The sequence below is a fragment of the Oenanthe melanoleuca genome, chromosome 21, assembly GCF_029582105.1.
Source record: "Oenanthe melanoleuca isolate GR-GAL-2019-014 chromosome 21, OMel1.0, whole genome shotgun sequence".
Classification (NCBI taxonomy): Eukaryota; Metazoa; Chordata; class Aves; order Passeriformes; family Muscicapidae; genus Oenanthe; species Oenanthe melanoleuca.
The window spans coordinates 5,161,341-5,187,337 of record NC_079354.1 but is presented as its reverse complement, the minus strand read 5'-3'; the positions used below and the strand labels follow the sequence as shown (position 1 = coordinate 5,187,337).

The 25,997-nt window shown below is 41.6% G+C and overlaps 1 protein-coding gene across 1 annotated transcript in view; it reads right to left on the bottom strand.

Annotated features, from left to right (window-relative positions):
- CFAP74 (cilia and flagella associated protein 74) overlaps positions 1–25,997 on the bottom strand; it is a 37,867-nt gene extending 11,870 nt beyond the window's left edge. Inside the window, exons 1-25 of the mRNA XM_056508327.1 lie at positions 25,960–25,997; positions 24,677–25,013; positions 24,203–24,293; positions 23,635–23,781; positions 23,341–23,439; positions 21,812–21,916; positions 20,544–20,717; positions 19,848–19,958; positions 18,557–18,659; positions 17,656–17,813; positions 16,942–17,149; positions 16,355–16,537; positions 15,524–15,694; positions 14,932–15,050; positions 12,106–12,172; positions 11,606–11,695; positions 11,313–11,486; positions 10,424–10,565; positions 9,388–9,500; positions 8,804–8,926; positions 7,715–7,836; positions 4,882–5,010; positions 1,843–1,930; positions 1,321–1,494; positions 46–179 (exon numbers count right to left, since the gene is read on the bottom strand). Coding sequence (XP_056364302.1) covers positions 46–179; positions 1,321–1,494; positions 1,843–1,930; positions 4,882–5,010; positions 7,715–7,836; positions 8,804–8,926; positions 9,388–9,500; positions 10,424–10,565; positions 11,313–11,486; positions 11,606–11,695; positions 12,106–12,172; positions 14,932–15,050; positions 15,524–15,694; positions 16,355–16,537; positions 16,942–17,149; positions 17,656–17,813; positions 18,557–18,659; positions 19,848–19,958; positions 20,544–20,717; positions 21,812–21,916; positions 23,341–23,439; positions 23,635–23,781; positions 24,203–24,293; positions 24,677–24,986 — 3,335 coding nt within the window. The 5' untranslated portion in view covers positions 24,987–25,013; positions 25,960–25,997. The remainder of the gene's footprint in view (positions 1–45; positions 180–1,320; positions 1,495–1,842; positions 1,931–4,881; positions 5,011–7,714; positions 7,837–8,803; positions 8,927–9,387; positions 9,501–10,423; positions 10,566–11,312; positions 11,487–11,605; positions 11,696–12,105; positions 12,173–14,931; positions 15,051–15,523; positions 15,695–16,354; positions 16,538–16,941; positions 17,150–17,655; positions 17,814–18,556; positions 18,660–19,847; positions 19,959–20,543; positions 20,718–21,811; positions 21,917–23,340; positions 23,440–23,634; positions 23,782–24,202; positions 24,294–24,676; positions 25,014–25,959) is intronic.

Below are 25,997 nucleotides of genomic sequence, written 5' to 3'. Positions count from 1 at the left end.
TGACACTCAGATTTTAGTTTCCCTGCTGTCCATCCATTAACACACCTGTTGATCTCTGTCCTGCAGGTGAGCTCAAAGCTGTACTCTTTTGCCTTGGTGGCTTTAAAGATTATGTCCAGTGTCAAGCTTTCCAGAGGAAGAATAATTCCAAATCCATCGTTGGGTTGAACTTCAACAAACTTCAAAATGGCAGGATAAGAAATTGTTAGTTAAATTATCAGTTTTTAATAAATTAAAATAAGACATTACTAGCAAGATTAAAAAAAAATAAATTGTTATTAAATGTAGAACTGTCAGGAAAAAAGAAACCTTCCAGGGAGAAGTTCTTGTCTGAGTCAGTGCCCAGAGTTCTCATCTCAAAGTAACTCAAAAGGCATTAAATCCATTAACACTGTGGAATTCACCTTGCTCTAATGTTTACTTATTCTTCATAGAAAACTGAATGAAATATGGTAAAAATTCAGCAGTTGCCCCATGTCTTTGAGAGCTGATTCATGTCTGAGGCAGGGACACCACAGGGACAGGAGCAATTCTACATCCACAGCTGTGCAGGGGTTTGTGCTTGAGTTGATCCAAGAAAGTCTCCCCATCAAAATTCAAGCTCCTCATGCTGGGAAGTAAAGCTTTCATGAAGCTGAAGTTAATAATTTCTTTTAGCTACTCCTTGATTTTAATCCCTAAGCCAGCAGAGAACAGGACAATGCCTAATTAACTGCCAGGTTCCTCCAGCTCTGATGCCAACATGCCCAACCATTTCACACTGTGATCACTCTGCTATCATACTTGAAGAAAAAACTTTGTCCAAAAAATTATTCAGGAGACCCAGTCCACATGAACCCAGAAGCTCCTGTGATTAAATCTGTGCTTCCACATCAACTTCCAGTCACTCAGAAAGTGCCCAGGCATGGCTGGGGTGGTTCCCAAGGAGCACTGTAAAGCAAAGCCTTGGGGCATTTGGTACAAAATGGGCACATTCCTCAGCCTGAGGCCACAGCTACACCCCAAGCCTGTTTTATTTAATGGTGAAAGTGTCCCAGGTGCTCTGTCAGGAGATCTCTTGGTGTAAAAACCGAGGAATTCTGACAGGAAAAGGTGAGGAACAGGAAAATCTCCCCACAGGGGTTTGCACTGCTTGGCAAATGCAGAGAGTGTCACCCAGGGAGATTCACACACTCCAGGACAGAACTCCACAGGGAGCAGAATTCCCATAGGGCTGCAAGAACCAGTCATGATTTATTTACACTCACACTGAACACGTTCCCATGACACTGAAATCTATTTTGACAGCAGAGGAGGTGTGTGTGTGGGGTAAGTCTGTACCTTTGGCAGTCCCACAAATCCAAACTCCTGTGGCAAGATGGATTTGTTTGTTAGGATGACATTTGCCTGCACAGCTTCATAGATCGTGCAGTATCCAAAGTTGATCTGTGCTGGGCTGATTTCCAAATCAGAAGTAGTAACAATGGCATGGACAGTAAAATTAACTTTTTTAGCCTGAAACAAATGCAAGAGCACAGGATAAAAACCTCCATCTGTGGGTTGTAAGGACAGGATTTAAATGAAATGTCATCCAAAAGGAAAAGTGCAAGAAAAAGTTATTCTGTTCCTTGACAGTAAAATGAGATCAGCACTGAGGAGAAAGGATTTAACTTCCTGCACTGCAAACATGAGACAATAAAAAACGATCAAACCTGTATTAGCACTTTAAGCATCTTTTACTATTATCACAGAGCCCCAATTAGTAAAGAACTAAACTAAAATTAGGTACCATTAAGTGAACATTCACCAAAATAAATTACATAAACGGTCAGTCTGATAATCAGCATCACAAAAATCCCTGACCTTGTCCACGATCAGGATTGTCACTGGGGCCTCCAGGACTCCTGTCTCTGCATTGAAATAGCTCCCTGCATCTTCAGGAAGGGACAGCCTGAAAACCCAAAAGTACAAATCCAAAGTACAATCAGTGCCATCAAAACATTCTGACTACTTTCTCACTAAGGGGAATAATGAACTTTTGATGGATTATTTCCAAACAGAAAGAAAAATAAACAGAATCCTGTTACTTAAGGTCTGAAAGTTTTATTATTTACATCTTCATTTAATTGCTCTCAAATTGGAGGATTCACCTTATTAAGCATCAACTCCAGTTCTTCACTGAAGGGAATGCTCATTAAAATTCTGCTTGCTAGATAAATTCAAATATTAGAGAGAATGGAAAAAGAATGGTGGAAGAAAATGCCAATCAAAAATTAGTGACCTGTGAAGTCCCACCTCCTGACCTAGGGAAAAAAGATGCAGTCAGGTCAAGAATATTCTGGACTTGTCCCAGATTTCCTTCAGCCTGGCACCCCCAGGCAATGCTCTGAGCAGGAGGGCATGGGCTGCAAGGCAGTGATGTCAGAATGATTGCCCTTGCACAGTTATATCGGATTTTTTTTTTTGTTGTTTTTAAAGACAGAATTTTGGACACACACAGGATTTTAAGGGCAGTCACAGAGGTCAGCATTCATTTATCCTTGTTTTTTTTAATGCCACCCAGTCATTTAAAATTCTGAAAAATTAAAAGCTTACTCTCTAATCAGAATATAAACCCTGTGCAACCTTGCTGCAGCCCCAGCACGTCACCAACCCAGCCAAGGCAGTGGCTCCCTCTGGCCACTGAGGTTAATGATCAGCCTGAGGCAGAACCACTTTGTGTCCCAGAGCAGAGACAGAAAGTGAAAAAAATGAAAAAACCTGGAGCCCAGCAATGCCTGATTACCAACCAGCATAAGAATTTATAAGGAATATGCAGATTTTCTGTAGGTGAAGCATCTTGCTGTCACGAGCTCCATTCCAGAGCTTCAAGCCAAGACAATACAAACCTGGAGCATTTTTAGCTCTTCTGCTCTATTTATATCTCAGAGAACCAGAGTGAGTTGCTTCCTGTTCTTGGGTCTCCACAGTTCCCATGTTCTACTACTACTCATGGAATTGCATGCAACCCTTTAATGTATTGTTAAAGAACAAAAATAACACCCACTCAGTCACCATGGTGATTCAAAATCTTGCTGTTATTTTGCAATAAGGGTGATGTTCAAAGGTGTTGGGAAGTTCTTTACACATAGAATTGAGGTTAAGTGCAAGGGAGGAGTAGAGCACCAGCTTTCACTTTGTCACAGGACATATGAAGAGCAGAAGAAATTAATCTATTTCATAATAATCCAAAGGGGGACATAAATACTTCTAACTGTATGGACACAGGGATGGACTCTAAATTAGCTGTTGTACCTTGGGGAAAAGGTCCTGGAATACTTCAAAAAGTTCTCTGAAAATGGCATAATTAAAGAGAAGCACAAAAGACAAATCAGATTTAGGCTGCCAGTACCTGCAGGACTAGTTCCAAATGCAGGGAACTACAGGACGTGGTGTTTGGGAATTCTGAAAGGCAGCAGAGTAGAGAACTTGCCTTCAACTAAACAGGAAATGTTGGCTTCAAACTCCCAGCTGGGTTTGGAACACCTGCCTGAGCACGTCCACGTGCACAGAACACTCAGGAGAACTTCCCAAGCTTCAGGCAGCTCCCTGCTCCCTCAGCACTGCTGGCTGGGGGGTTCTTTTCCCTTTGGTGTCACTTTTAACACAGCTGCTCTATTAATAGAGCTCCTAATGCCAGCTCACTGAGAGGCCCTCACAGAAATGTGTCACTGGCTCAGTGCTTCCCCTCAGCTCCCAGCACTCCCCCCATCTCAGCTCTTTAAAACTGATCCATACCCTCAAACAGCCAGATACTTATTTTGTGTGTCAGAAATGCCTTAATCTCATCAAATCTCCTTTCCGAAGCTTCCCTGTTTTTTAAAGGAAGATTAAGGTTCTAAATCCTAGCTCTGCTTCCATCCCCTCAGAGAGGGTAACAGTGCTTCACAGCAGCTGAAGTTCAGCAACTGGAATATGTCATCATGTTACTCTTGTAATCTGATGGGATTTGAGATGCTGCAAGAATTGTAAATACTTTTAGCTCTTTGAATACCAATCTGGTGAAAATTTTGCAATCAGGGTAGAATCCAGAGGTGCTGAGCACATCTGTGAGAACCCAAACATGCATCCGTGGGACTAAGAACCCACATCAAAGAAGCAGCAGGTTTGAAGCAGCAGTCAAAGCCAGAGACATTGAAGTATTTGGCTGCACACCAAAACTAATTCCATATGTCATTCATTATTTTTTGAAATGTCCTGCTAAATTCTTTAGGACGGCAAGGATGAGGTAAATAAAATTAACAGAGTCCAATGGGAGCTCTGGTATTTAAATTTTTAGGAACTGGAATTGTTTCTTATGACTGAGCTGTGTTTGTATTTGTAGATGTTTCGTAAAACAGAGAAGTGAAACTTGTGGGATAAAGCTTTTAGCATCAGGAGATGTTACATAAAACACCATGTGAAATTATCAATACCTTCATCGTTTGGAGAAAAAAGAACCTGGGGAGGAGAGATATGGACAGGAAGCCCAACCACTCTCACCTTAATTAGCAAGCACAGGAGTTCTTGTCCAGGAATTATTCAATCAGTGATCCATGAAGCAGCCACCTGCCTCAATAACCTCCCTCCTGGACAAGAATAGCTTCCCACAGAACGGGAGCAGCCTGGCAGGAATGGAGAGCTCGGCTTGTCACAGCGCTGCTGTCACCGCGGGGAGGGCATTGCCTCACAGCCCTGGCAGCCAAGTTCATTTCCTCCTGGAGCATCTGGCAGCTTCCAGGGGGATGGGGGGAGACCAGACCTGCACTGCAGCAGCACTGTGAGGTCCAGCCTCACAGCAGGAGGGAACAACAACTCTGCTCAGCTTTCCCATTGACACTGTCTGAAATCCTGAAAGATTTGAGTTGGATTAATGTTGGTTACCTGGGCAGGAACTTGAGCTGTGCACTGAAGGATGACTGAGCCTGGATGTAGCCTGTTTTTGGAAGCAGCTCCATGTGCTTGCTCAATTCTCTGCACACCTCAAACTTCAAACGCAGCCTGGTTGTTGCTCTGCAAACACATCAGACGTGTTCAGATGGCTTTGAGGCCATTGCAGCAGAGTCAGAGCCCTCCTGCCCCCACCCCTGCATTGTAATCACAACAATCCCAAGCCTCCTTTGAAAATGATGGGCATGGAAAACTGCTCCAGCAAGTTCACACAGTTGTGTTCTCTTTTAAGTACAGAAAACAAGACTTGGAAGTTCTGTAACAAACTCAGCTGCAGCAAAGAGTGCACAAACTGATCCAAAGAGACCTGTCAGAGCTCAGCACGGTGCTAAGTCAGGTCAGGGCTGTCAAAGCCAAGCTACTGTGAAATATCAGCTGATTATTTGCTCCTAACATACACTGGCTCTATCTGGATCAATTGGATGACTGAACCCTGGTGATTTCTTTAAAAAGATGTAATCTGTCCTCCACCAGCAGAGATTCTGCAGGGCTGGAAGTCACAGCGTGGCTGAGCTGGTCCTGCCAGCTCCCCTGCTAAACCTTGGGATCAGTTTGCCCTGGGAATGGCACACTGGAAGCCAGGAATTCTCTGTCTGTCTACTGAATTCTGGCCCTATCATAGCACAGCTATAGCCACAGATCATCCCCTGCTTTGGAATTTTATGCCTAAGTGCAAAATTGCCGAGCAATTTACAAATATTTCAGCTTGTCATTCTCCTTCCCCTGGACTGGTTTCCAAGCTGTCAGGCCAGATGGTCTCCTCTAAATCAACAGCTACAGCAAGTGGGGCTGGGAGCCTGCAATGATTTCTGACTGTTGACAATCTAAGAGAATTATATACTACTTCATTAAATCAGTGCAGATTATAACCTGCCAAAGAAATTACTTTTCAAAATGATTTATATTGAACATGATTCTGATAAGACATTTTCACCCTTTATGCTGCTTATTTATGCTGCCTGATTACCAGGATCTTCACGACCATAAAAACCCCCAGCTAAAACCCAGAACAAAATCAGTATTAGCAATATTTTACAATTAATCAGAGCTTGCTGGGACATTCCAGTTCCAGAGGTATCTGACTCTAGTGGAAACTTTATTTTCCCATTGTGCTACAGCCTACAAGTCACAACCAGTGGGGTACAGGCAGGCTCCAGGAGGAATCCTCCTCCTGACACACCAGGGGAAGTTGTCAGGAGTTTCTGGAGGGAGAAACTGCTCAGGCCACAACAGAATGATGAAATCAATCCACTTTTGCAGGATAAAAAGTTGACACACTATTCCTGCACATGAAATACACTGAATTTCAGCCCACCTGACTGTATTACAGGCAATTTTTCCTAATTAGAGAAATGAGGTGATAAATCAAAGCCTTGACTTGCCAAGGTGCTAAGGACAGGCTACTACATATTAAGTGCTCTTAATTTGGTGAAACTTGGCAAAGGATCAGCAGGATTTTTCCCTCATTTGAGACGTTTTGCCCTAAGCAATTTGACAGCTTCTATCTTTGGGATCCCCTTGAACTCTTAAGTTTCGTTAGGAGAGTTATTCTGCTTCTATACTTATAAGTTTTATCCCTGGGTTATCTAGACCAAGTAAAATCACTTACATAACAACTTGTGCTTGTCATATCTGTAAGCTGAATTTCTGAGATAACAGCTTTACTCATTTCTTTCCAACTGTGAAGAATCTCTGCAGTCTGTAATTCTGGTAAGAGGTTTAGAATGGATGCCTTCCACAGAACCAATCTCTCCCCCACCCTCCCACAAACCCACCCCAATCCTATTGAAATAGACTCTAAGAAATGCAAATTGTTAAAATAAGAATTCCACAGTGACTGCATTAGGTGGAGGGAAGACACCCAGCACCTGAAGACAATTAAATGTTCCCATAACTACTTTTAATAGGAGGAAATCTCCAGAAGCCAAGGAGCTGGAATATTCCCTTTATATCACAGTGCAAATAGAACCAGTCCTCAGACGTGACTGATTTGAACTCTGGAATACACAGATATTTTCCCCCTGTCACTCACTGTCTGGTCACTCTCTGTTAACAGAGGGATCTGTCCTTCCAGTGGAGACCCTAATGCCTCCATGGGTCAGGAAAGGCTGCACCTTTCCTATTTTAGACTGAATGCAAAAGGACTGACATGGTTTATCTGGCATCTAATCCCAAGCGTGGAAAGACTCCCATGAAACCAACTTCCATGTCAGAGACACCCCCAGCACACTCACCTGCAGTGCCAGGGACACAGGTACCCCCAGCACACCCACCTGCAGTGCCAGGGGCAGGGTACCCCCAGCACACTCACCTGCAGTGCCAGGGGCACAGGTACCCCCAGCACACTCACCTGCAGTACCAGGGGCAGATACCCTCAGCACACTCACCTACAGTGCCAGGGGCACAGGTACCCTAGCACACTCACCTGCAGTGCCAGGGGCACAGGTACCCCCGGCACACTCACCTGCAGTGCCAGGGGCAGGGTACCCCCAGCACACTCACCTGCAGTGTCAGGGGCAGGTACCCAGAGCACACTCACCTGCAGTGCCAGGGGCACAGGTACCCCCAGCACACTCACCTGCAGTGCCAGAGGCAGGTACCCAGAGCACACTCACCTGCAGTGCCAGGGGCAGGTACCCAGAGCACACTCACCTGCAGTGCCAGGGGCACAGGTACCCAGAGCACACTCACCTGCAGTGCCAGGGGCACAGGTACCCCCAGCACACTCACCTGCAGTGCCAGGGGCAGGTACCCAGAGCACACTCACCTGCTGCACACCTCGACGCTGTCCTGGTACAGCCGCTCGTACAGGCAGATCCTGAGGTCCACGCTGGGCTGGGGCACCCAGATGGGCACATCCACAGAAACTCCAATGGCACTGAAGCTCAGCTAGCAGGGGATTAGATTCTCACTGACTTATAGCAAGAATTTCTGCTATAAATTCAGCTGAGTAAAATATTTTATTAGTCATAGTGGAACAGGTTCTTTAATGAGGCAGACCTTGGAAAATAACTTGCAAAGTAAATCCAAGATGTTACAGTGCCCCAGCAGAAATACACAATTATACTTTGGGTTGGATTTTTTGACAGGGAACATGAAACAAGAGCATCTGCCCATGATATTGAAAAGAAGTATGTAAAGTGCCTTTAGCTGAAGTGAATGGGCCCCAGTCCAGGCTCCCCTGAGGCTGCAGCTCATCCAGGCAGCACAGAAATGCAGGGAAGGCAGCACAGGGCTCTGCTCCCTGCAGTGACCCTGGTCTGGCACCAGGGCACAGAGAGCTCAGCCCTGCAAAGCTGATCCTGGAGGAGAAGGTGCCCACAGAGGCCTCAGCAGGTGTCTGCAGCTCCTTCTGCAGCCCTAGGGACAGCCAAGACCGGCTGCTGAGCTTCTGGGAAGTTTGTCTTTATTTTTTGGCAAGCTTCTGTGAACTGTTCCAAGCAGAATTTGGCTCCCAATAAAATTTAGAATCACAATATGCTGAAGTGGTAACTAAAGTTGCCATCTCTTCCAGCTTTCACACATCAGCTTCACTACTGCCTGCTAAATAATTCCAATTCTGATAGATCAGAAAGAAAATAAACTATGTGGGGTGGGAATAAGGGAGAGAACTTCCACATTTGTTTCCAGGACATGAAAAGTTTTCCAATATGTTGTCTGATAAAATGAGAATACCTGGATTATTTGGATAGAAATTAAGATAATTAGCAGGTTTAATAAGCATTCTGCACCAGAAATAAGAGCTATGATTTGCAAAGCTATCTCCCATAAAACTACCTAATATGTAATTCTTGAGAAAAGCACAAATGAGAAGATTTTAAACTATTTTATATATGTTTTGAAACATGTCACTCACTGGTTTGCAGTCTGGGTTGTCAAACACGATCACAAACACTGCCCTCACGTCCCCAGGGACAGCTGGGACAAACAGGACTGGGATTTTCACTGAGCTGAAGGGTCCAATCTCACCCTCAGTCACCTGAGCAACAACAGTGAAACTCTAGAAATTGCACTGAAATAAAAAGTCTGTACATACTTACTGTACACACACCCTACTACACCTGGTTTGTAATTCAATTGAACTCATTATGCACAGGAAAAATCCCAACCAGAACATTGATATGGCTCAAATCTGACATTTCCCAGACATTCTTCCTGCCCCTCCTTGTGTGCTGTCACCAGACTTTGTTTAACCACAGAACCACATGGCAGAAAAAAAGTTAATTGTGGGAAATGTGAATGTACACAGAATCTTTTGTCTCTATAGATCAAAAGAAAGAGGAAAAGTGTGCTGTGATTTCATTTTGAGAATTAACTGTGATACAGTGATGTCCAGTGGGCTTGGAATGATCATGTACTTGAGCATTTCTCACCAGAACAATTTATTTGATGCAGGCTCAGCCTAGGGAAATCTTGTCTGGATCTCAGGACATTCATTACCTTTCCAAGCATAATTTCAACTGGTATTTCTTCAGGAGAAAGTTCCAATAAATTATCTTCATTGTCAGTGCCCAGATCTGATCTGGTATTTAATTCTCCATCACTAAGTTGTTCTGGAGAAAGAAACAAACACAAAACAAAGCAAAATGCTGGATGCATCCATAAAAAACTATCCAACAAAGAACAAGTACATTAATTTGAGTCAATATTGCAAATCCAGGCATGGGATTTTACAGCATGTGATGGGAAAATTGGAATGTCTGGAAGGAAATATTTGTTTGGCCATCCAGCTTTATTCTAGTTTGGAATTCTACCTGAGTCACCTGAGCCTTCCACTGCTGAGAAACAACATGAATGGTTCAAAAATACAGACTCAGCTGGAAGTGGGGATGGCCTTCAAGAGCTATTTCAGTGGGATAAAGGAATGCAGCCAGAAGGACCTGCAAAAACCACCCACAGCCTTCCCATGGAACTTTCAGCTTCTTGAAATTGGAATGATCAATACTGGGAAGAAATGTTAAAGAATATAGATAAGAACCCAATTAAGAAAGTCTTTCTTCTGCAAGACTGGATTTTATTAAGCACATAGTAAACATTAGGAATGAGATGGAAAATGTCTGAGGAGGTTCATCTTTCTGCTTCCTTGTTCCTAGAATTACAGACTATAAAAATAAACCTGTCATGTGGATTGCTATTCTGAGAAGTGGGGATTCAGTTGCTGAGACAAGGATGATGTTAACAATTTTGCAATTTCTGAAGCTGGTTGGGATCTGTGTTCTTCTGAGACTGAATTGTTGATCACTAATGAGCAGTGAGGTTCTCTGCTGCTTTTGATATAATGGTGTCAAGGCATTATTTTTAGTCATTTTCTGTGAGGCAGCATACAAAGAAATATAAAATTACTCCTGGAGTGATGAGCTACTTAATTTACTGAGTAACTTTGCAAACTGAATTGCTCAGTTCTTTACAGGAGACTACAGCTGGATAAAGCTTGGCCTGGGGAAGTGCAGGGCCACATTCCAAAGCATCGCCTCACCCATGGAACTGCTGCTCTCGTGCTCATGGGCTGCACAGGGGGTCACCCCCTCACTGGGCTCAGCACAAATCTGCTCCTTGTTGGGATTCCCAGCTGCCACAGGACTCATGCTGCCTTCCCCTTCAGGGGAATGTTCAGTGACCTATCAGAAAACACAGAGAGGGATTTTCTCCCATGGCTGTTCCTCTGCCTTGTACCAGCTCCAGTTCTATCCAGCAGAAGCTTGATGCAAATCAGACGTTGTTTTCTTGCAACAGTTCCACATGATAAATGGAGGAAAGTGTTGCACTTTCCAAGAACTGCATATTCTACGAGACCTTTATTAATGAGCAGACTGAATTTTTGCTGCTCCAAACAGGTAAATAATATAACAGGAGCAATGCAGTGTAGTGCCAGCTACTTTACAATTAACACAACCAACATTTTTCTAGTGGAAACCCAGGCAGTTCTATGTCAAAACTCAGCCTGGTGAAACCAGCCCTCTCTTTATCACACCCCTCACTTGATTGCAAGTTCTGTACCAGTTCATATGTTTCTACCTTCCACGTGGTGAGATTTTTAATGACTCTGTCATTAAATGAATCTCCTCTTTTAACTGAAGTATTTTCTCCTAATTGTCATGAATGTGGAGAATATAGGAGTCATGACATAAATTACTAAAATACTTAAAAATTTAGCATTGTTGGTTTCCCCACTCCTCACAGAGGAATTGCTTTTATCTTCCAATGTTTGAGTCTAACATTATATTTATACCGACCCACATGTACTAAAGGTTGATGATCTTCCCAAGTCCTTTCTGACCTGAGCTGCTTTTTGACTCTGCACAACTCCACCACACTTCCCAAAGCAGAGCATTTCTGTTCCTTTAGGGCAGTGTTTTTGGACCCACCACTCTTGCAGGAGCAGCTTCTACTGTTGCTCTGAGGGTACTTGTGGCACCTGCTGACGTCTGAACTTTGAATCTGGTTCCCAAAGCCCCGCTGTTTGTCAGGCTGATGGTCCGTGAAATTGTCTCTCCCACCACAAGGCTGCCAAAGTCAATAAGCTCTTTATCCAGAGCCAGCTGTGAGAAGATAAACCATTAATTACCCCTGCCCTACATAGCACTAATGTCAATTAAATGAGCATCCGCTTTTTATAATAATAATTATATTATCCACATGCTTAAAAGAAGTCCCTTACAATGCAGGTCTTGACTGTACATTTCAGTGGAACAGAAAAAGAACCTGTCTGGGCCATAAACATGACTGCTCCTTCCAGCTCTTTATTTATCTAGAAAAAAAACCAGAAAAAAAACCCAAAGTAATTTCAGAAGACTTAGCCTATGCAGTCTGATGAAAAATATTTTCACTCATTCTTTGAGTACCATATTAAAATGTATCTTTACTGATTCCATGTTTCCACTTTTAAAAGAGTCTTTGTGACAGCTTGGTTAACTTCAGCTGGGCAAGACTATAAATATCTGGAAGCTTGCTCTCATCTGGAGGCATTTTTCCAAATGTGCCCTCAGAATTTGCCTTACAACAATTTATCAGACTTGAACATGCACACAGCTGTCCATGTACAACAGTAGCTCTTCTAAAAATGTAGTTTTTTCCTTGTTAACAGTTAAGAAATTCAATTAATGATGGTTTTAATCAGACTAGTGGCCTATACTAGGATTCTTCTCAGTGTGCACTTACCATTGGCTTAAATGTTACCAGGAATTCACAGGACATCCCAGAAGACATTTTGCCAGGTGGGTCAAAACTATGGAGATAATGAACAGAAAACTCCAAATTAAAGCTGGATAGAACACCCAGCTCCTGCTCTGATAACAATGGCAGATTTATTTCCCCCCCTCTCTTGGACTAATTATCAGAAAAGTCAGAATGAGTGACAGATTAATGAAAGGCTACAAAACCCTGCTGCAACTGGGAAAACAACAAAGGCTGATTCTTTATTAAGGTTTTATTCAGAAAGACTTGAAGTGGTTTTAAAAGTCAAGACAGGGACTGTAGCCAAAGAGGTGAAGCTGAGGCTCAAAATCAGCAAGAACAGGTGGAAGTGCCCTATCAGACAATTAGAAAGCAACTTCTCCCATTATCCATTTTAATGTTGCTCTGTAACATCTTCCCTGTCCAAACACAAAATGATGAGGAAAACCCAAGGAGGGAGCTGCAAATGATTAGAGAATGTGCTGCTAGTTGCCAGCTGTATCAAACTATCTTGAATAGAATCTGCCACTCATTTCATGGTCTGTGTGAGGCAGGGAAAATGCCCATCAGAAGACAAGACATCTCACAGCTGCACTGCAAATGGAATTATTGAAGCACTCCTGGAGCCCTGCTCTGCCTGGCAGAGGAGCCAGAGGAGATAAGAAAGTGTTGTCCAAGTGAGACATGGAACACACTCACCCTTCACAGCTTTATCAAAACAAAATTAAACTCAAACCAAAGCAAAATGAAACATTTTCAGAAAGGGAAACACTTCAGAGTTCAGGAGCTTAAAATGTGGGCAGGAAATAAGCACCTGCATCCTGACCTTCTGAACAGATCCCTGGCAGCTTCTCCTGAGAAGGACTTTAAGGAATGGCTCTTTATTTCAGATGTTACCTTGATAAAGTAATTCTGATTTAGACCACAAACTGCCAAACACACAAACCCACACAGAACCACTCTGCTAGGGAGAGGCTCCATTGCATGGGGTGAAATAATGCACATTTTAACCACTAGAATAAAGCTTTTTATCAGCAAATACAGTGTCTGTCACTGATAACAGCTCTCAAGTGTTATGTCTGTAAATATCTGGGCACTGATTTCGAGGACAGTGACACCATGACAGTGTAGATGTGCAGGATATTTTCAAAATACTTGGCAAAACTACTTTGTAACAAACAATTTATGTCTGGTTCTACCTGAGAGAAGCTTTATACAGTATAGGATCAGGGTCCACAGGTCTGGGTTCTGCTGGTGAAATTATGGCAATGGGGAATAAAAACTTAGATTATTTTTGCTAGCTATCCAGCTGGCAAATGTATGGGTAACCAATTTAATTTTAAAAAGTTAATTAATTTATCAGACATTGAAAAATCATTCACAACTCTTGATGTATTTGGAGAGTACTTTGAAAGGCAATTACAGCAAGGAAAGACTTAGGCCTTTCAAAAAGCACTGTTTTAATTTCTGGTCACAAACCAGAGGTGCTGATTTACCACACACAGTTGTCTAACACACTAAATGATGGGGAAAAATCAGTTTCTGAGGGCAGGAAACTCTCATTTTGTCAGATTAGTAGCTTCAGGCTTTGTCACAGAAATTAAACACATGTAAGTGGGTCAAAATTAAATCCACACATGAGGTTTTGAACCAACCATGAGCTACACATGGAGTCAAGCACCAGAGCAGGTTTAGGAGCTGAAGGGCTCAGCTGTGTCCTGCTCAATTATCCACCTCCATCAGGCTGGGAATGAATGCTGCACACCTTTCCCAGTCCACCCACAGCAGCTGCATCCAGACTTCATAGCTCTCCAGGGAGAGAAGAGTCAAGAGCTCTCTGTTCACATTCCTGGGGACTCTTGTGGGGACAAAGTGGGCAAGGAGTGGCTTCACCTTGGGCCATCCTGTCCTTACCAGATGATCCAAAAATTCCATGTGTGGTTTATCCCCACAAGGACAGTGGGCAGTGAGCTGAGAAAGGAGCTCTGGAATATGAAATTACTTAGAGTGGTGAAACAACTTGTTTGTCACTGGGGTGTCATTCAACTGTCCCACAGGTGGCCTCCCCAGGTCAGCATGGGGTGGAAACCTGAACTTTCACTGTAAACCAAAGGAATTCACCTCCATATCTCATATTTGTCCATAAACTTCACTGACATACAGGAACTTCAGCATTTGTCCATTTTTAGGCTAGACTACAATAATTTTTTGTTTGTTTCACAGCATTCCAGGTAAATAAATTACTTTCATAACTTCATTTTTAAAAGAAATATTACTTTTCACAATTTGCCTTATATATATTTAAAGGCTCAGTCCAGCTCCAGAGAGAGTTGGTGTCTGAATTCTTAAAAAGAAATATTTTGTGGATACCTCCTTTTGTTTATTTATAAACAGTAAGATAAAATTCAATATCAATAGAGTTAAACTGAGATTAATTTGCAATCTCCCAACTAGACACAGTAGTTCATTACATAACCTGGCAGCAGAATTATAGGAATAAATTGATGGGAAGACCAGAGGATTGCAATTCAAGAGCTCTTTGCTCTGAGATTGATTTCCTTTATTTCATCAGTTTTTTGCCCTTCCTTTTCTGTCCAATTAAACTGTGTTTATCTCAAGCCAAAAGTTTGATTTTTTTTTTCTCCAGTTCTCTCCCCCATCCCACTGAGGAGGGAGTGAGAAGCTGCTCTGTGGAGTTTCTCTGCCTGCAGGGTTAACCCACAACAAGCAGAAATTTCAGTTGCTGCAGAATTGGGTTCCAGCTCTTGTTCTGGTACAAAGGTAAAACAAGTCTACAATTAATTTACTTACTGCACACTGATGAAGTCCTTGAGCCATTCACTGATTCCCACCAGCCTGCAGTAATTAACACTGTAGGATGCATTTGTCAAAACTATCTTCTTTTTGTAGATTTGACCAACATCAAAATCCTTGGAACGCCAAAGACACCAGGTGAATGTCAGAGACATGATGTCACATTCATGGTCTAAGTGAGTTATTAACAGTTTTGCTAACTAACTGAAATTTATCTGCATGGGAGTCACTACTTCTTTAAGGACATTATTTTACACTAATAATCTATTTACAAACAATATACAAGTACCAGTCATTCTGCCCTCCAAAAAACATATGACACAATCCAACAGGAGGTTTTATCATCTGCTCACCCTTATGACAGCATTTAAACTCCCCTAAGAAAAAGAAGTATTTTATAATTTAGATAATAAAACTAACTAGTTTTTTTAATCTATCACTTAGCTAAGAGATTATTAGAGAAAAAGGCAAGAGCTGTTTCAAATTTCACTACAGACTTACTAAAGGCTGCAACAGAATTTTGATCAAGACATTGGGATATATCTCCAGCACATACCTCTCTACAATTCCATTCAGAATGGCCACTGACCTTGAAATGAATGCAGCTGGGTTTGCTGTGGAAAGCACAGCCCTTATGTTCCTGAACAGGCACAGCTTGCTTGTGAAGAATTCCAGTCTGGAGTTCCTCCATTTTTTTCTCAGCCATTTGTTTCCTCATTGCCCTAATAGCCAACAGTGTTGGATCTTCTGCTTTGGGCACCTAAAAAGGAATGTGCAGAAAAACCACCAGATCTGTGTGTGACCACAGAATCTCCAGCTCCAGTAGAAAAACCTACAAAGGGAATCTTCCAGCACCTGGCCAGCCTTTGTCTGGCTCTCTCCAGTCAAACTCAGCATCCCAACTTGAACATGAAGAATTTAATGGACTCTCAGCTGTCTGTTCTGCAGTTTATCATCACCCAGCACTACAACATCATATTTCCCAGGGCAGAATTAGCTTTTCTTCTCTTTAAGGGTTTGGTTTTTTCCCCCCGCAACTTATTAAACATTGAGAAAAAAACCAGCTAACTTCACTGGAATGCTTCAGTCATGGTCCAGTGCTCCTCCATAAAATTCTGGGAATATGTACTGACAAGATTTCTTTGAATCGATCCTGAAGTTTTCTTAAACTCAAACAATTAAACATAATGTGATTTATGTCTTCACAGATTTCTGCACTAAACCTGAAGTACTGTTTTCTCTTTGAGAGAACAAACTCCTACAGAACAGTGTCAAACAGCAATGACTGATGATATTCTCATATCTGAATTTCTGCCTCTATGTAATAACATAATGTCTGCATTTTAACTTCAAAATACACAATTATTGGTTTCAAGTAAGGTCCTTTTCTGTTTCTAACAAGAGATATCACAACATTTACCTTGTGCAAGTCATATTCCCTATTCCAAAGTCCTGGGAATTCTGGTACCAGGAGGCTCTTGTCCCTGTCTGTGTCCTCATCATCACTTTCCCAAAGCACATCCTGGGGTCTGTTCTCAGAACTCTCTCCTTGGGGAGCAGCTCCTTCCCCAGCCAAGGAACAAACTGATGGAGAGCGCCATGGCTTTGGTGAAAGAACACAAGATTTGAAGATACAGATAAAAACTACTAGAGAGCAGTTACTTTCAACACTTACCAGTTTCTGAGATTTTTTTAACACAAAAATGACAGATCTTTGGGTTTTTGGCCTCCTGGCCTTTGGCTCAGAGGCCAAAGATCCCAACTTAGGCTAATCCCTGCTTAAAACACTGGATACAGACAAAATCTTATATTAAAAGTCATTGTATTTCTTTCAAGGAAAAGGAAACTAACAGATATTAAGAGATCTGATGGGGAAATTACTCTCCACTTGTTCTCTACTGTCTCACATTTGGCTGTAGCCTGTGCTGTTTTTAAACAGAATTCAATGACCTGCATATTCAACAAAACAACAATCTAAAGAGAGTTAATTCCTAGGCCTTTGATTACCTGTGATATTTCTCCATCTGCATGTTTGTGGGTCTCCTCACTTTGCCAGGCTTCCTCACTCTGCAGTAAAGGATCCTTAAGTTTACCACGAGCCTTAGTTGCCTTGGTAGGGGACTGACTTTTTCTCTGTTTGTGAATAGAAGCTCGTTCTTGCAAAATTCGAGACACAATCTCCATTTTTCTTGACTTCTGCTGTTCTCTAAAAGCTCTGCAATCCAAAGTTGCAAGAAATATGAACCCAACCATGGTTATTTACCAATAATATTAACTACAACCCAGCTCCCTTGGAGCCTTTCAGCTAAATAGCAAGTCTTTAAGTTGGGTTCAGTGGTAATTTATGCCAAGACACCAAGTGATTCAGAAGCTGTTTATACATTTTTTTGCAGATAAATATATGCAGTTACAATGTTTTAGAAGGCTGATAAAGACTTTCACAGTGTTCAGGGGAGGAAGAAGGGCAGTTACTTCAGCTTTCCAGTTGAGGGTCACTAAACTCCCCTCCTGGAGGAGTTGATCACAGAACACCCACAGAGCTCTGGTGCTCTGAGCACCCCTAAGGCAGGAGTTCAGGGCACCAAGAACAGACTGTGCAAGTCTCACATACAGAGTGGGAGAGGGATTCACTCCCTCCAGGCACCACCAGAGATGTTCTGCCTTCAGGATCTGACTGAGCTCCAGGGAGCAGGCAGAGTTTGACACAGATATGATACTCACTCTTTCTTTTTTTCGTGTTCTTGCTGTTTTTTATGGAGAAAAATTTCCCTGATAACATTGCCTCCTTTTGCTAGGATGGCCTCCCTCATTTTCATCTCCTCCTTCTTTGTCTCCAAGGCCTTTGTTCTGTTCAAAATCTGGAGAGTTTGGAGCTTTTCCTATGAAAGTCACACAAACCTGTTACATATTTGATTCACATATTAAAGAATAAGAAAGAGAGAATCTAGTGCTGGTCTCCTCATCCAGGTACACATTTATGGTGGATGTCTCTGAAGCAGAAGGTATTGTCTGTAATATTTTCTGTAGTCATGGGGTGCTGAGATGCAGAAAGCTCTGACTGGGTCCAGGCTACTTCTCTATCCTTCCAGCCTGCCTCTAGAATGCTGCTCAGTGAAGGAATATGAAAAGATAACAGTTCTAAACAAATCAGGATTAAATTAAGATCATTCCCTCAGATTCCACAGAACGTAAATAGAAAAGCAAAGTAGCATAGCTCAGAAATTCCTAATTTATTCTATTTAAATTCTCAAATAACTGTTTTTCTTCCATATGTTTTCTCCATGTGGAATATTTCTGCATTGGAATCCAAATAACTGGAAATCCTTTTGGCTGAACTTCCAGAGAACTTTTTTTAGTATGCATTATTTCCCAGAGAGTTCCCCTCCCAGAACAACTAGACTGTTGACAGAATAAATTGCATCAGCAGAAGTGTCAAAACCTGCCCACACAAATCTCATGCCATCCTTCCCATGATTAAACTCTCCAGTTGCAAGGGGTTTGGTCAGTGATGTGATCAAAAATCACCACACAGCTCTGCAAGGAAAACTGAACTGACTTGCACTAGAACCCAGCAGTCTCCCAAGTCAGTGACTTCATTCCCATCCCAGCCCAGCAGCAGTACCCTGTTGGAAGTGATGCTGGTTTTCAGGGAAAGCACAGCTTGTATCCTTCTCTCCATATGCTCCTGAGCTTTCACTTCTTCCTTTGCATTTTTTTCATGAATTCTGTAAGCAAATTAAAATCTTTCAGGCTCTCATCCTGGAAATCTCATCCTGGTATTAGAATGTCTGAGCTGACAGGAGTAATTGCCAATGTCCCCAGGCACTGCTGCTGCAAACCCCTGGGTGGTGGGCACTGCCTGTGGGCACAGGGAGCAGTCGGAGACTCCTCCAAACACGGCACTGCTCGAGCTCCAAGTGCCAACAGGTTTTCAAATATTTTGCTCAACAACTTTAATTTTTTTGAAATTTTGGATATAAAGAATGTGTTTCATGTTATGACATATGACTGGCTGCTAAAATAAAGAATTCAGGTGTTGCTCATATAAGCAATATCTAAACCTTATGTAGCAAACTTTTCAAGCCAAGCACATGTACTCACACTAAAAATAAATCCTAAAACCTCTGTAAGTTGGAAATATATGGGTAGGAATCAAACCAGGGAATATTCCAGCTAATATAATGGGAAACCAGGAAAAAAATTAAGATTGATATGTTTGAGACATTTGTCAAGGAAAAAAACCTATTTGATTTTGCTTTTCTTAATTATGATCAGTTTGTATGCACTATCTAATAAAAATAAACCAGCACAGAAACAGTACAATTATTTCAATCATTTTACAATTAAGTCCTAATATTTATATATTAGTATATATTTGCATGTATGTAAGAATAAGTAACAAATGTTCAGTTTCTTCAGCAGCAAAATAATTCAACACCAGAGTAAATAATATAAACATAAATCTATGAAAAAACATTTAATTTAAAACCAACCAGAGCAGGAGCACAAAGAAATTGCCCATCAAGCCATTGATGCTTTTTAACCACATTTCTGAGGTGACATGGAATGGAACAGGGCAGGTTTCAAACCTGGATTTTAGTTGCACTACTTCTTTTAATGGCACTCACATATAAAATGCTTCAAATAATTCTCAATGCCTCCAAGTGGTCAGAGCACTCACAACAAAGGCTCCAGGGAATCTGGAGGCCATGGTAGGACACTGAGTGGATTTTCTTCTTTCCACATCCTTTTGTGCTCTGTAAGATCTCAATGCTTCACCAAATTGTACCTGGCACTGGATTTCCAAGTTCAACGGAAGACACACCTTGCAGAAAAATCATTACTTTTCAAAGACTGAAGAATAAACTCTTGCCCAGCAGAGAATGTACAAGAGGAAAGGAGTAAAGCCCCACCTTGCCATGCTCTGCTTCAGGAAGCAGACTGCTTTCTCATGGTTCCTTTTGGCATCCTCAAGAAGTTTCTTATTTCTTTCTTCACATTCTCTCTGGGCTTTCTCCTCTCTTCTGCAAAACACAGAAAAATCAACAGTTGCAGCAGGACTAAGGAAAATTTGATTTCAACACAATGAAACCTCAGGGTGGGGTTGGGGAGTTTATTAATATGTGCTGAAATTAGGACATTTGTCTGCTCCCCACAACCTCCATATTAAAGACAAAATTATAAACTTCACAAAAGCCACAGACTGACACACTTTGGCTTGGCTTTTAGAGAGCACTTTTGTGCTTTTTGGTGTTTGCTTCTGCTCCAGGAAATCTCAATGGACTACACCAGAAGTCCAGAAGGTCCTGGAGGCCAGCACTGCAGACACATGCTGACCCAATAAACCTCATTTCCTATGATAAATATGATATGATAGTTTTTTCATAACTAGTTTATTCCCATAGATCAGAAATCTTTACCTGCATAATTGTAAGGCTGTGGCCAATTCTTATTTTAATTGCATTTCCTCATCAAATATTCCTGAAGCACACCCAGCTAAGACCCACAGTAGCACCAGCATTTGAGCTAGCTAATCTCAGCACCTGCAGCAGAGAATTGGCTGAAAATAAAACAAGAAAGGCAGCAGGCTCTGACTTTGAGGCTCTTACTTCTTTCGAGTCCGACGTGTTCCTTCTGCTTGCAGGGCTGTTATTTTTTCCTTCCAAATCCTCACTTCTTTCTCCTCCTGGTATTGCATCTGTAGCTCCTCCTCATCTTTTTGAAGTTGTTCACGGAGGATGTCGTATTTTCCCTGCTCAGTTTCTATCTGCCACAGCTCAACCCTTTAAAAAAAAGTGTGAATTGTTTTCACTGGAATACTGATATTCTTTCACTTTAAGGTGATAGATTGATTAGGGAAGGCCCTATGGAGAAAATAAACATGTAACCATGTTTTATTTTATTATTTTAAATCATAATTTGAATCAAACCCTTTTACTTACAGACTAAGTGCTCCAGACTAAGGCTCATATCTAACAACATAACCCCTTCAAAGACATCAAAAATATTGGTAAAGAAAAGGTAGAAAAACCAAAACTCAAGTTTGTGTTTCTCCCATTTACCTAGAAGAAAATATGAAAATCAAGAAAAATTCTAAAAATAGCTTTTTCTTCTACAATAAATAATTTCAGGGACAGGCCACAGCTTTATTCTTCTGTATTTGAGGAAGGAACCAGATATGATAGAGCTGAGTACATTAATCTGTTCTGTGTATTGCTGATCACACAATAAACAAGTCAAGCATTTTTAAGCTATTACACAACACTGCAGCAGAACACACTGTATCCTGGTTAACGACTTGGCTAATCACAGCTAGAAGCTCATGCCTGTGTTCCTCTTTTGATGTACCTGTGGTACCAAAATACAAACACACTCACCTGTTGCCTCCTGCAAAAGACAGTTTTATTCTGTCTGATATAAAGAAGTAATTTATTATGTGTGAACAATCAATTACAAGCAGCAATGCAATTAGCTTGGCATAAAAATACACAGTACTGCTACAATGCTCATTTTCTATCCTTTCCTTTATGCCCTACAAAAACAGTAAGAGGCATAAATTACAAGTATTTATGCTCATGCACAGACTGATTTACTTTAGTCCAGCTTATTTTACGTTTCAAATGAGACCTGTTTAGGTCACAATTTATGCACCTCTCAAAATCAAAACTTTATTTACATGTACAAAACTAACTTGGGGACTGAGCCACAGCACCCAATTTTGTAAGGAATGAACCATGCAGGCTAAAAGTTGCTCTAGAATGTAGTTCCATATTGACATGCAATTTCTCTATTGATTAACTTTTGAATCCATCCAACAGCATATGAAGAATGTAATAAAGATTGATTCCCTTCACACTTTCTTCATTCCCTCACTTACAAGTTTTGTTTTAGTGTCAGACCAAGTCTCAGCTCCAGCTCCTTCTCTCTCTCCAGCTCAGTGCACAAGCGGCTGCTCACGGCCTGCAGGCGGGACACGGCTGCACTGCCAACATCAGAGAACCCACAATCAGAGAGGAATGTGAACACAGCCCCTCTTGCAAGATCAGCAAGAATAAAGCACAGCTCTAAGGCTCAGATTTATTCATCAGAATCCCAGAAATTTATGCACTTCCAAGTGTCCATTCTCAAGGCAGAGCTTTCTTTAAACTCTTATACACCAGTTGAAAGGAACAGATGAGAATTTCAAAAGCAATGACCAGTAGCTTAATGCAGCTATCCACTTCTCAAACTGATAAAAGTAGTATTATTCATGAAGATAAGCGTAGGTGAACCTAGAGAACCTAGACTGATTTTGCTTTTAAAATGGTACTACAATATTCCATACACTTAGCCTACAACTGAAGCATTCCCACACAGATATTTTCCTTCTCTCCCCAGGAAAACTAGCAGACAGTGTACTACAGGATCCACAGACAGTGGCCTGACTATACTCAACATGAACTCCCAGCCTCTAAATGAAAATTGGATCTTCTACCTGCAGCTTCCTCTAAATTCAACATTTCTGCATTGGCATTGCCAGTGCTAATGGCAGCCAGGATTTGCATTATTGCTAAAACACAAAGACTTTGAACTTCATAAGCCAGGAATCTATCAAGCCTTTTCACTCCACTAGTCACTTGCTAAATGTAAGAGATTGGGAGAATTGCTATTTTTTCCATATCTAGACCTCTCCATGTGACCCATCATAAGGATAAACACTACACTGCTTTTCTGTCTTTGCTGGGATTTGTTACTGTCTCTGAGATCCCACTTGCAGCACCTTAGGAGGCTCATTTGCATCAGCTCATCAGTTTTGTTTAAGCAGCTCTCCCATTCTGGCAGTTAACCTGCCTTCCCTTCTCTCATTCATCGCTGCTTTAACCTGGAGATTATCACAGGTTAGAAATGCAGCTGCAAAGTTTGTTCACAAGCCTCTGGCTCCTGGTACACAAGCCACCCACTGCTTTCTATTTAAACCAAATGTGAAGAGTACAGTAAATTGCCTCCCACTTGATAGCACAAGTGTTTCAGAGCAGCTCCTGTATGCAGAGCTACTCCTGAAAGGCATTCCTGCATTCCAGAACAACACAAGAAAGGAATGGCACATGTATGTGTGCAATTATAAAAATATACACACACACATATATATAAATCCTGACTGAGTAATCACCAGAAGCAAAGCCATGATCTCCAGAAGTGCCACAGCACCTTGATTCATCAGACTGAATAGAAGATTGAGACCCTGACAGACATAATTGACAGCAGTGGGCTAGGCTGATTTAATAGCTGTTGTTACATTTTAAGATATATCTCTTTCCTACCCATTCCCAAATTTCCACCTCTTTCTGCCCTTATCTCATTAATTACACACAGATGAATATAGTGGATGCCTGTAATCCTTGGTGTCCAGAAATACTCTCTACCTACACATTGCCAGCCTCCTCCTCTCTCTCTATTTCCATGTCTACATGATCCAGCTGCTTTGCCAGCACCTTGCTCCTCAGCCGACAGGCACTCAGTGTATCACTGCAAGAAACAAACACATCATTTATGTTTTGTAGGTTCTTTTCCCAGTGAAACTCTTCTTTTTGGGGGCAAGATTCACAGCCAGGATTCCTGTCAGATACACGGTTCTAAGAACACTAGTATCTATGGTGGATACAGTAGCTCAGTATTTGCTGGTGATTTGTGCTGATGGATTTTGCTTGCTTAAACACTAACCTGGTTTTTTGGACTGCCAGTTCCTTTCCCCTGACCATGTTATCGAGCAATTGGAAGTTTCTCTGGGAGGCTGATATGCGAATTCTGTCTGCAGACTTCAGAGGCCAGATGTTACCAATGTTGCCCAAAGAGTGTCCTGAACTTTGCCTTTGAATTGGAACACACAACCAACAAAGAAACACAATGCAAAACTGTAGTTATGTGAAGTTTGTCTAACATCCTTACATCCCTGCTTTGTGTTTTATTCTAGCAGAACTGTTATAAATAAGGAAGAACATGAACACGAAGGCACAGGAAGTTTGCATGCATGGACTTAAACCAGGATTTTCAGTATTAGATATCTAATGCTGAACATTTATACCCTCATTTAAAGCACTAATGATGTGTCTTTGTCTTAAAATGCCTGTGGCTCCTCTTGATCCCACCTTGGCTTTGCAATTTTAATGATCCTGAACAATAGTTTTCAGTTTTAACAGGAACATTTTAAACTAGTTTCAGGCATGTCATACACAGCTGGTCACTCAGCACCACAGAGGAAATTCTGTTTCAACTGGAACAAGGTATTTACGTGCTAGAATCAGACTGGTCTCCAGCATCTTCAGAAGTGTCCTTGTTTTCCATCTTGTCACTACCATCCAGCTCTTCTTCCAGATCATATTCTAGCAGATATTGAAACAACAGCTTAATAATGAGACTTTGAATTTTAAAATGCAAATCTTTCTACACTTGCTGTCAGGGCACAGTGTGGAGAATCAGAGATGACATTTTATAGCATTACTGCAGTGTACATTAAAAAATTCATATGGCAAAACACACAGGTCTATTATACACCTGCAAATGAACAGGAGAATGTTCTCTGCCTTCATGTGGAAGTGTCACCAAGAAATCCATTTATGTGGGAAAATCCCAGACATGAACAGGGTGGGGGACAAGGGAGGATAATGTATTGTCAGGTTCTGGCCAATGATCTAACATGTTTATCTTACATAAAGTTTACATTAATATCAGTTTTTTGTGAGTTATCAAAACAATTCATTTTCACCTTCCCAGTGCTCTTCCACGTAAGGGAACTGACCAACTGCATCTTCTTTGCCTTCCTCTTCTTGTTCTTCTTTCTCTTCTCTTTCTTCTTCTTCTTCCTCTTCTCTTTTTTCTTCTTCTTTTTCTCTTTCTTCTTCTTCCTCTTCTTCTCTTTCTTCTTCTTCTTTTTCTCCTTCTTCCTCCTCTTCTCTTTCTTCTTTTTCCTCTTCTTTTTCTTCTTCCTCTTCTTGTCTTTCTTCTTCCTCCTCTAGAAACATTGGAGGAGATATTTGCTGTTCTCCCTCACTATGACTGCTCTCACAATCTTCCATGCTGACAGTTCTTTCCAAATGACCAGGCTGAATAAAAAGAACAACGTTTTACACATCAAATGTCCAACAACTTGCAACAGTGGTGACTATTTCTGGAGGCGAATTCACAGCATTCAGTACATACTTAATGCATGTGAAATAACTGGATACAACCACATACCCCTGTGTCAGTTACATATTTTAAGTATTAACTATAATAAATCTATTGGTGAAAAGCAAGGACTGTGCCTTTCTCCTTTTTTTTTTTCTTTTTTTTTTTTTTTTTTTAAACAATCAGCTCAGTAATACAACAAACCTTCTGAATGTATTTTATCCATTTACACCATGACTTTACCCAAAATGATTTGGGCACAACTCCAACAAACACTATCAGCGCTTGAGCCCTGAGGAGTTCTCCAATGCAAAGCAAACTGTTCCCAAATCTTGTTACAATTTGTTAGAATTCAGTAAATTCTGCATGTCATCTAGAATGAGTTATTACCACATGGTTGAGCATTTCACATCTTACTCACAGAGAGATTTGGACATATGATTAATTTTAACGAAGGTGGCTCAGCTTTGAGTGCATTTATGTAAATCCTTCTGCAGAACTCAAGAAGAATCAATAAGAAGAGAGCATCTATTTTCTCCAGTTAAGGAGCAGAGAAAACACACCCCAGGATTTGAAGTACGGAGGAATGAGTAAATGATAGGAACCACCTTAAAGCCAAGTAGGATTCCTATGCTGGGCTACTGATTTAGGGATGTTGGTGGCACTAAGAAGCGGCACAAACATCAAACGAGGTGCCAATGCAGCAGTTCCCCCAACGCCTTCAGCCAAACCACTGCGTTGAGAAGTTGTGTGGCTCCAAGTCCCAAATAACAAAGTTTGGGGTAAATTAGGCCGAGCTGCTCAGCAGGGCAGAAGGCCCGAGCCCTCCCACAGACACCCCGCGGCAGACGGCGCTGCCGGCGCTGTCCCCTCACGGCTCACCGCGCTCAGCCCCGGCCCCGCTCCTCCGGCCCCGGGCC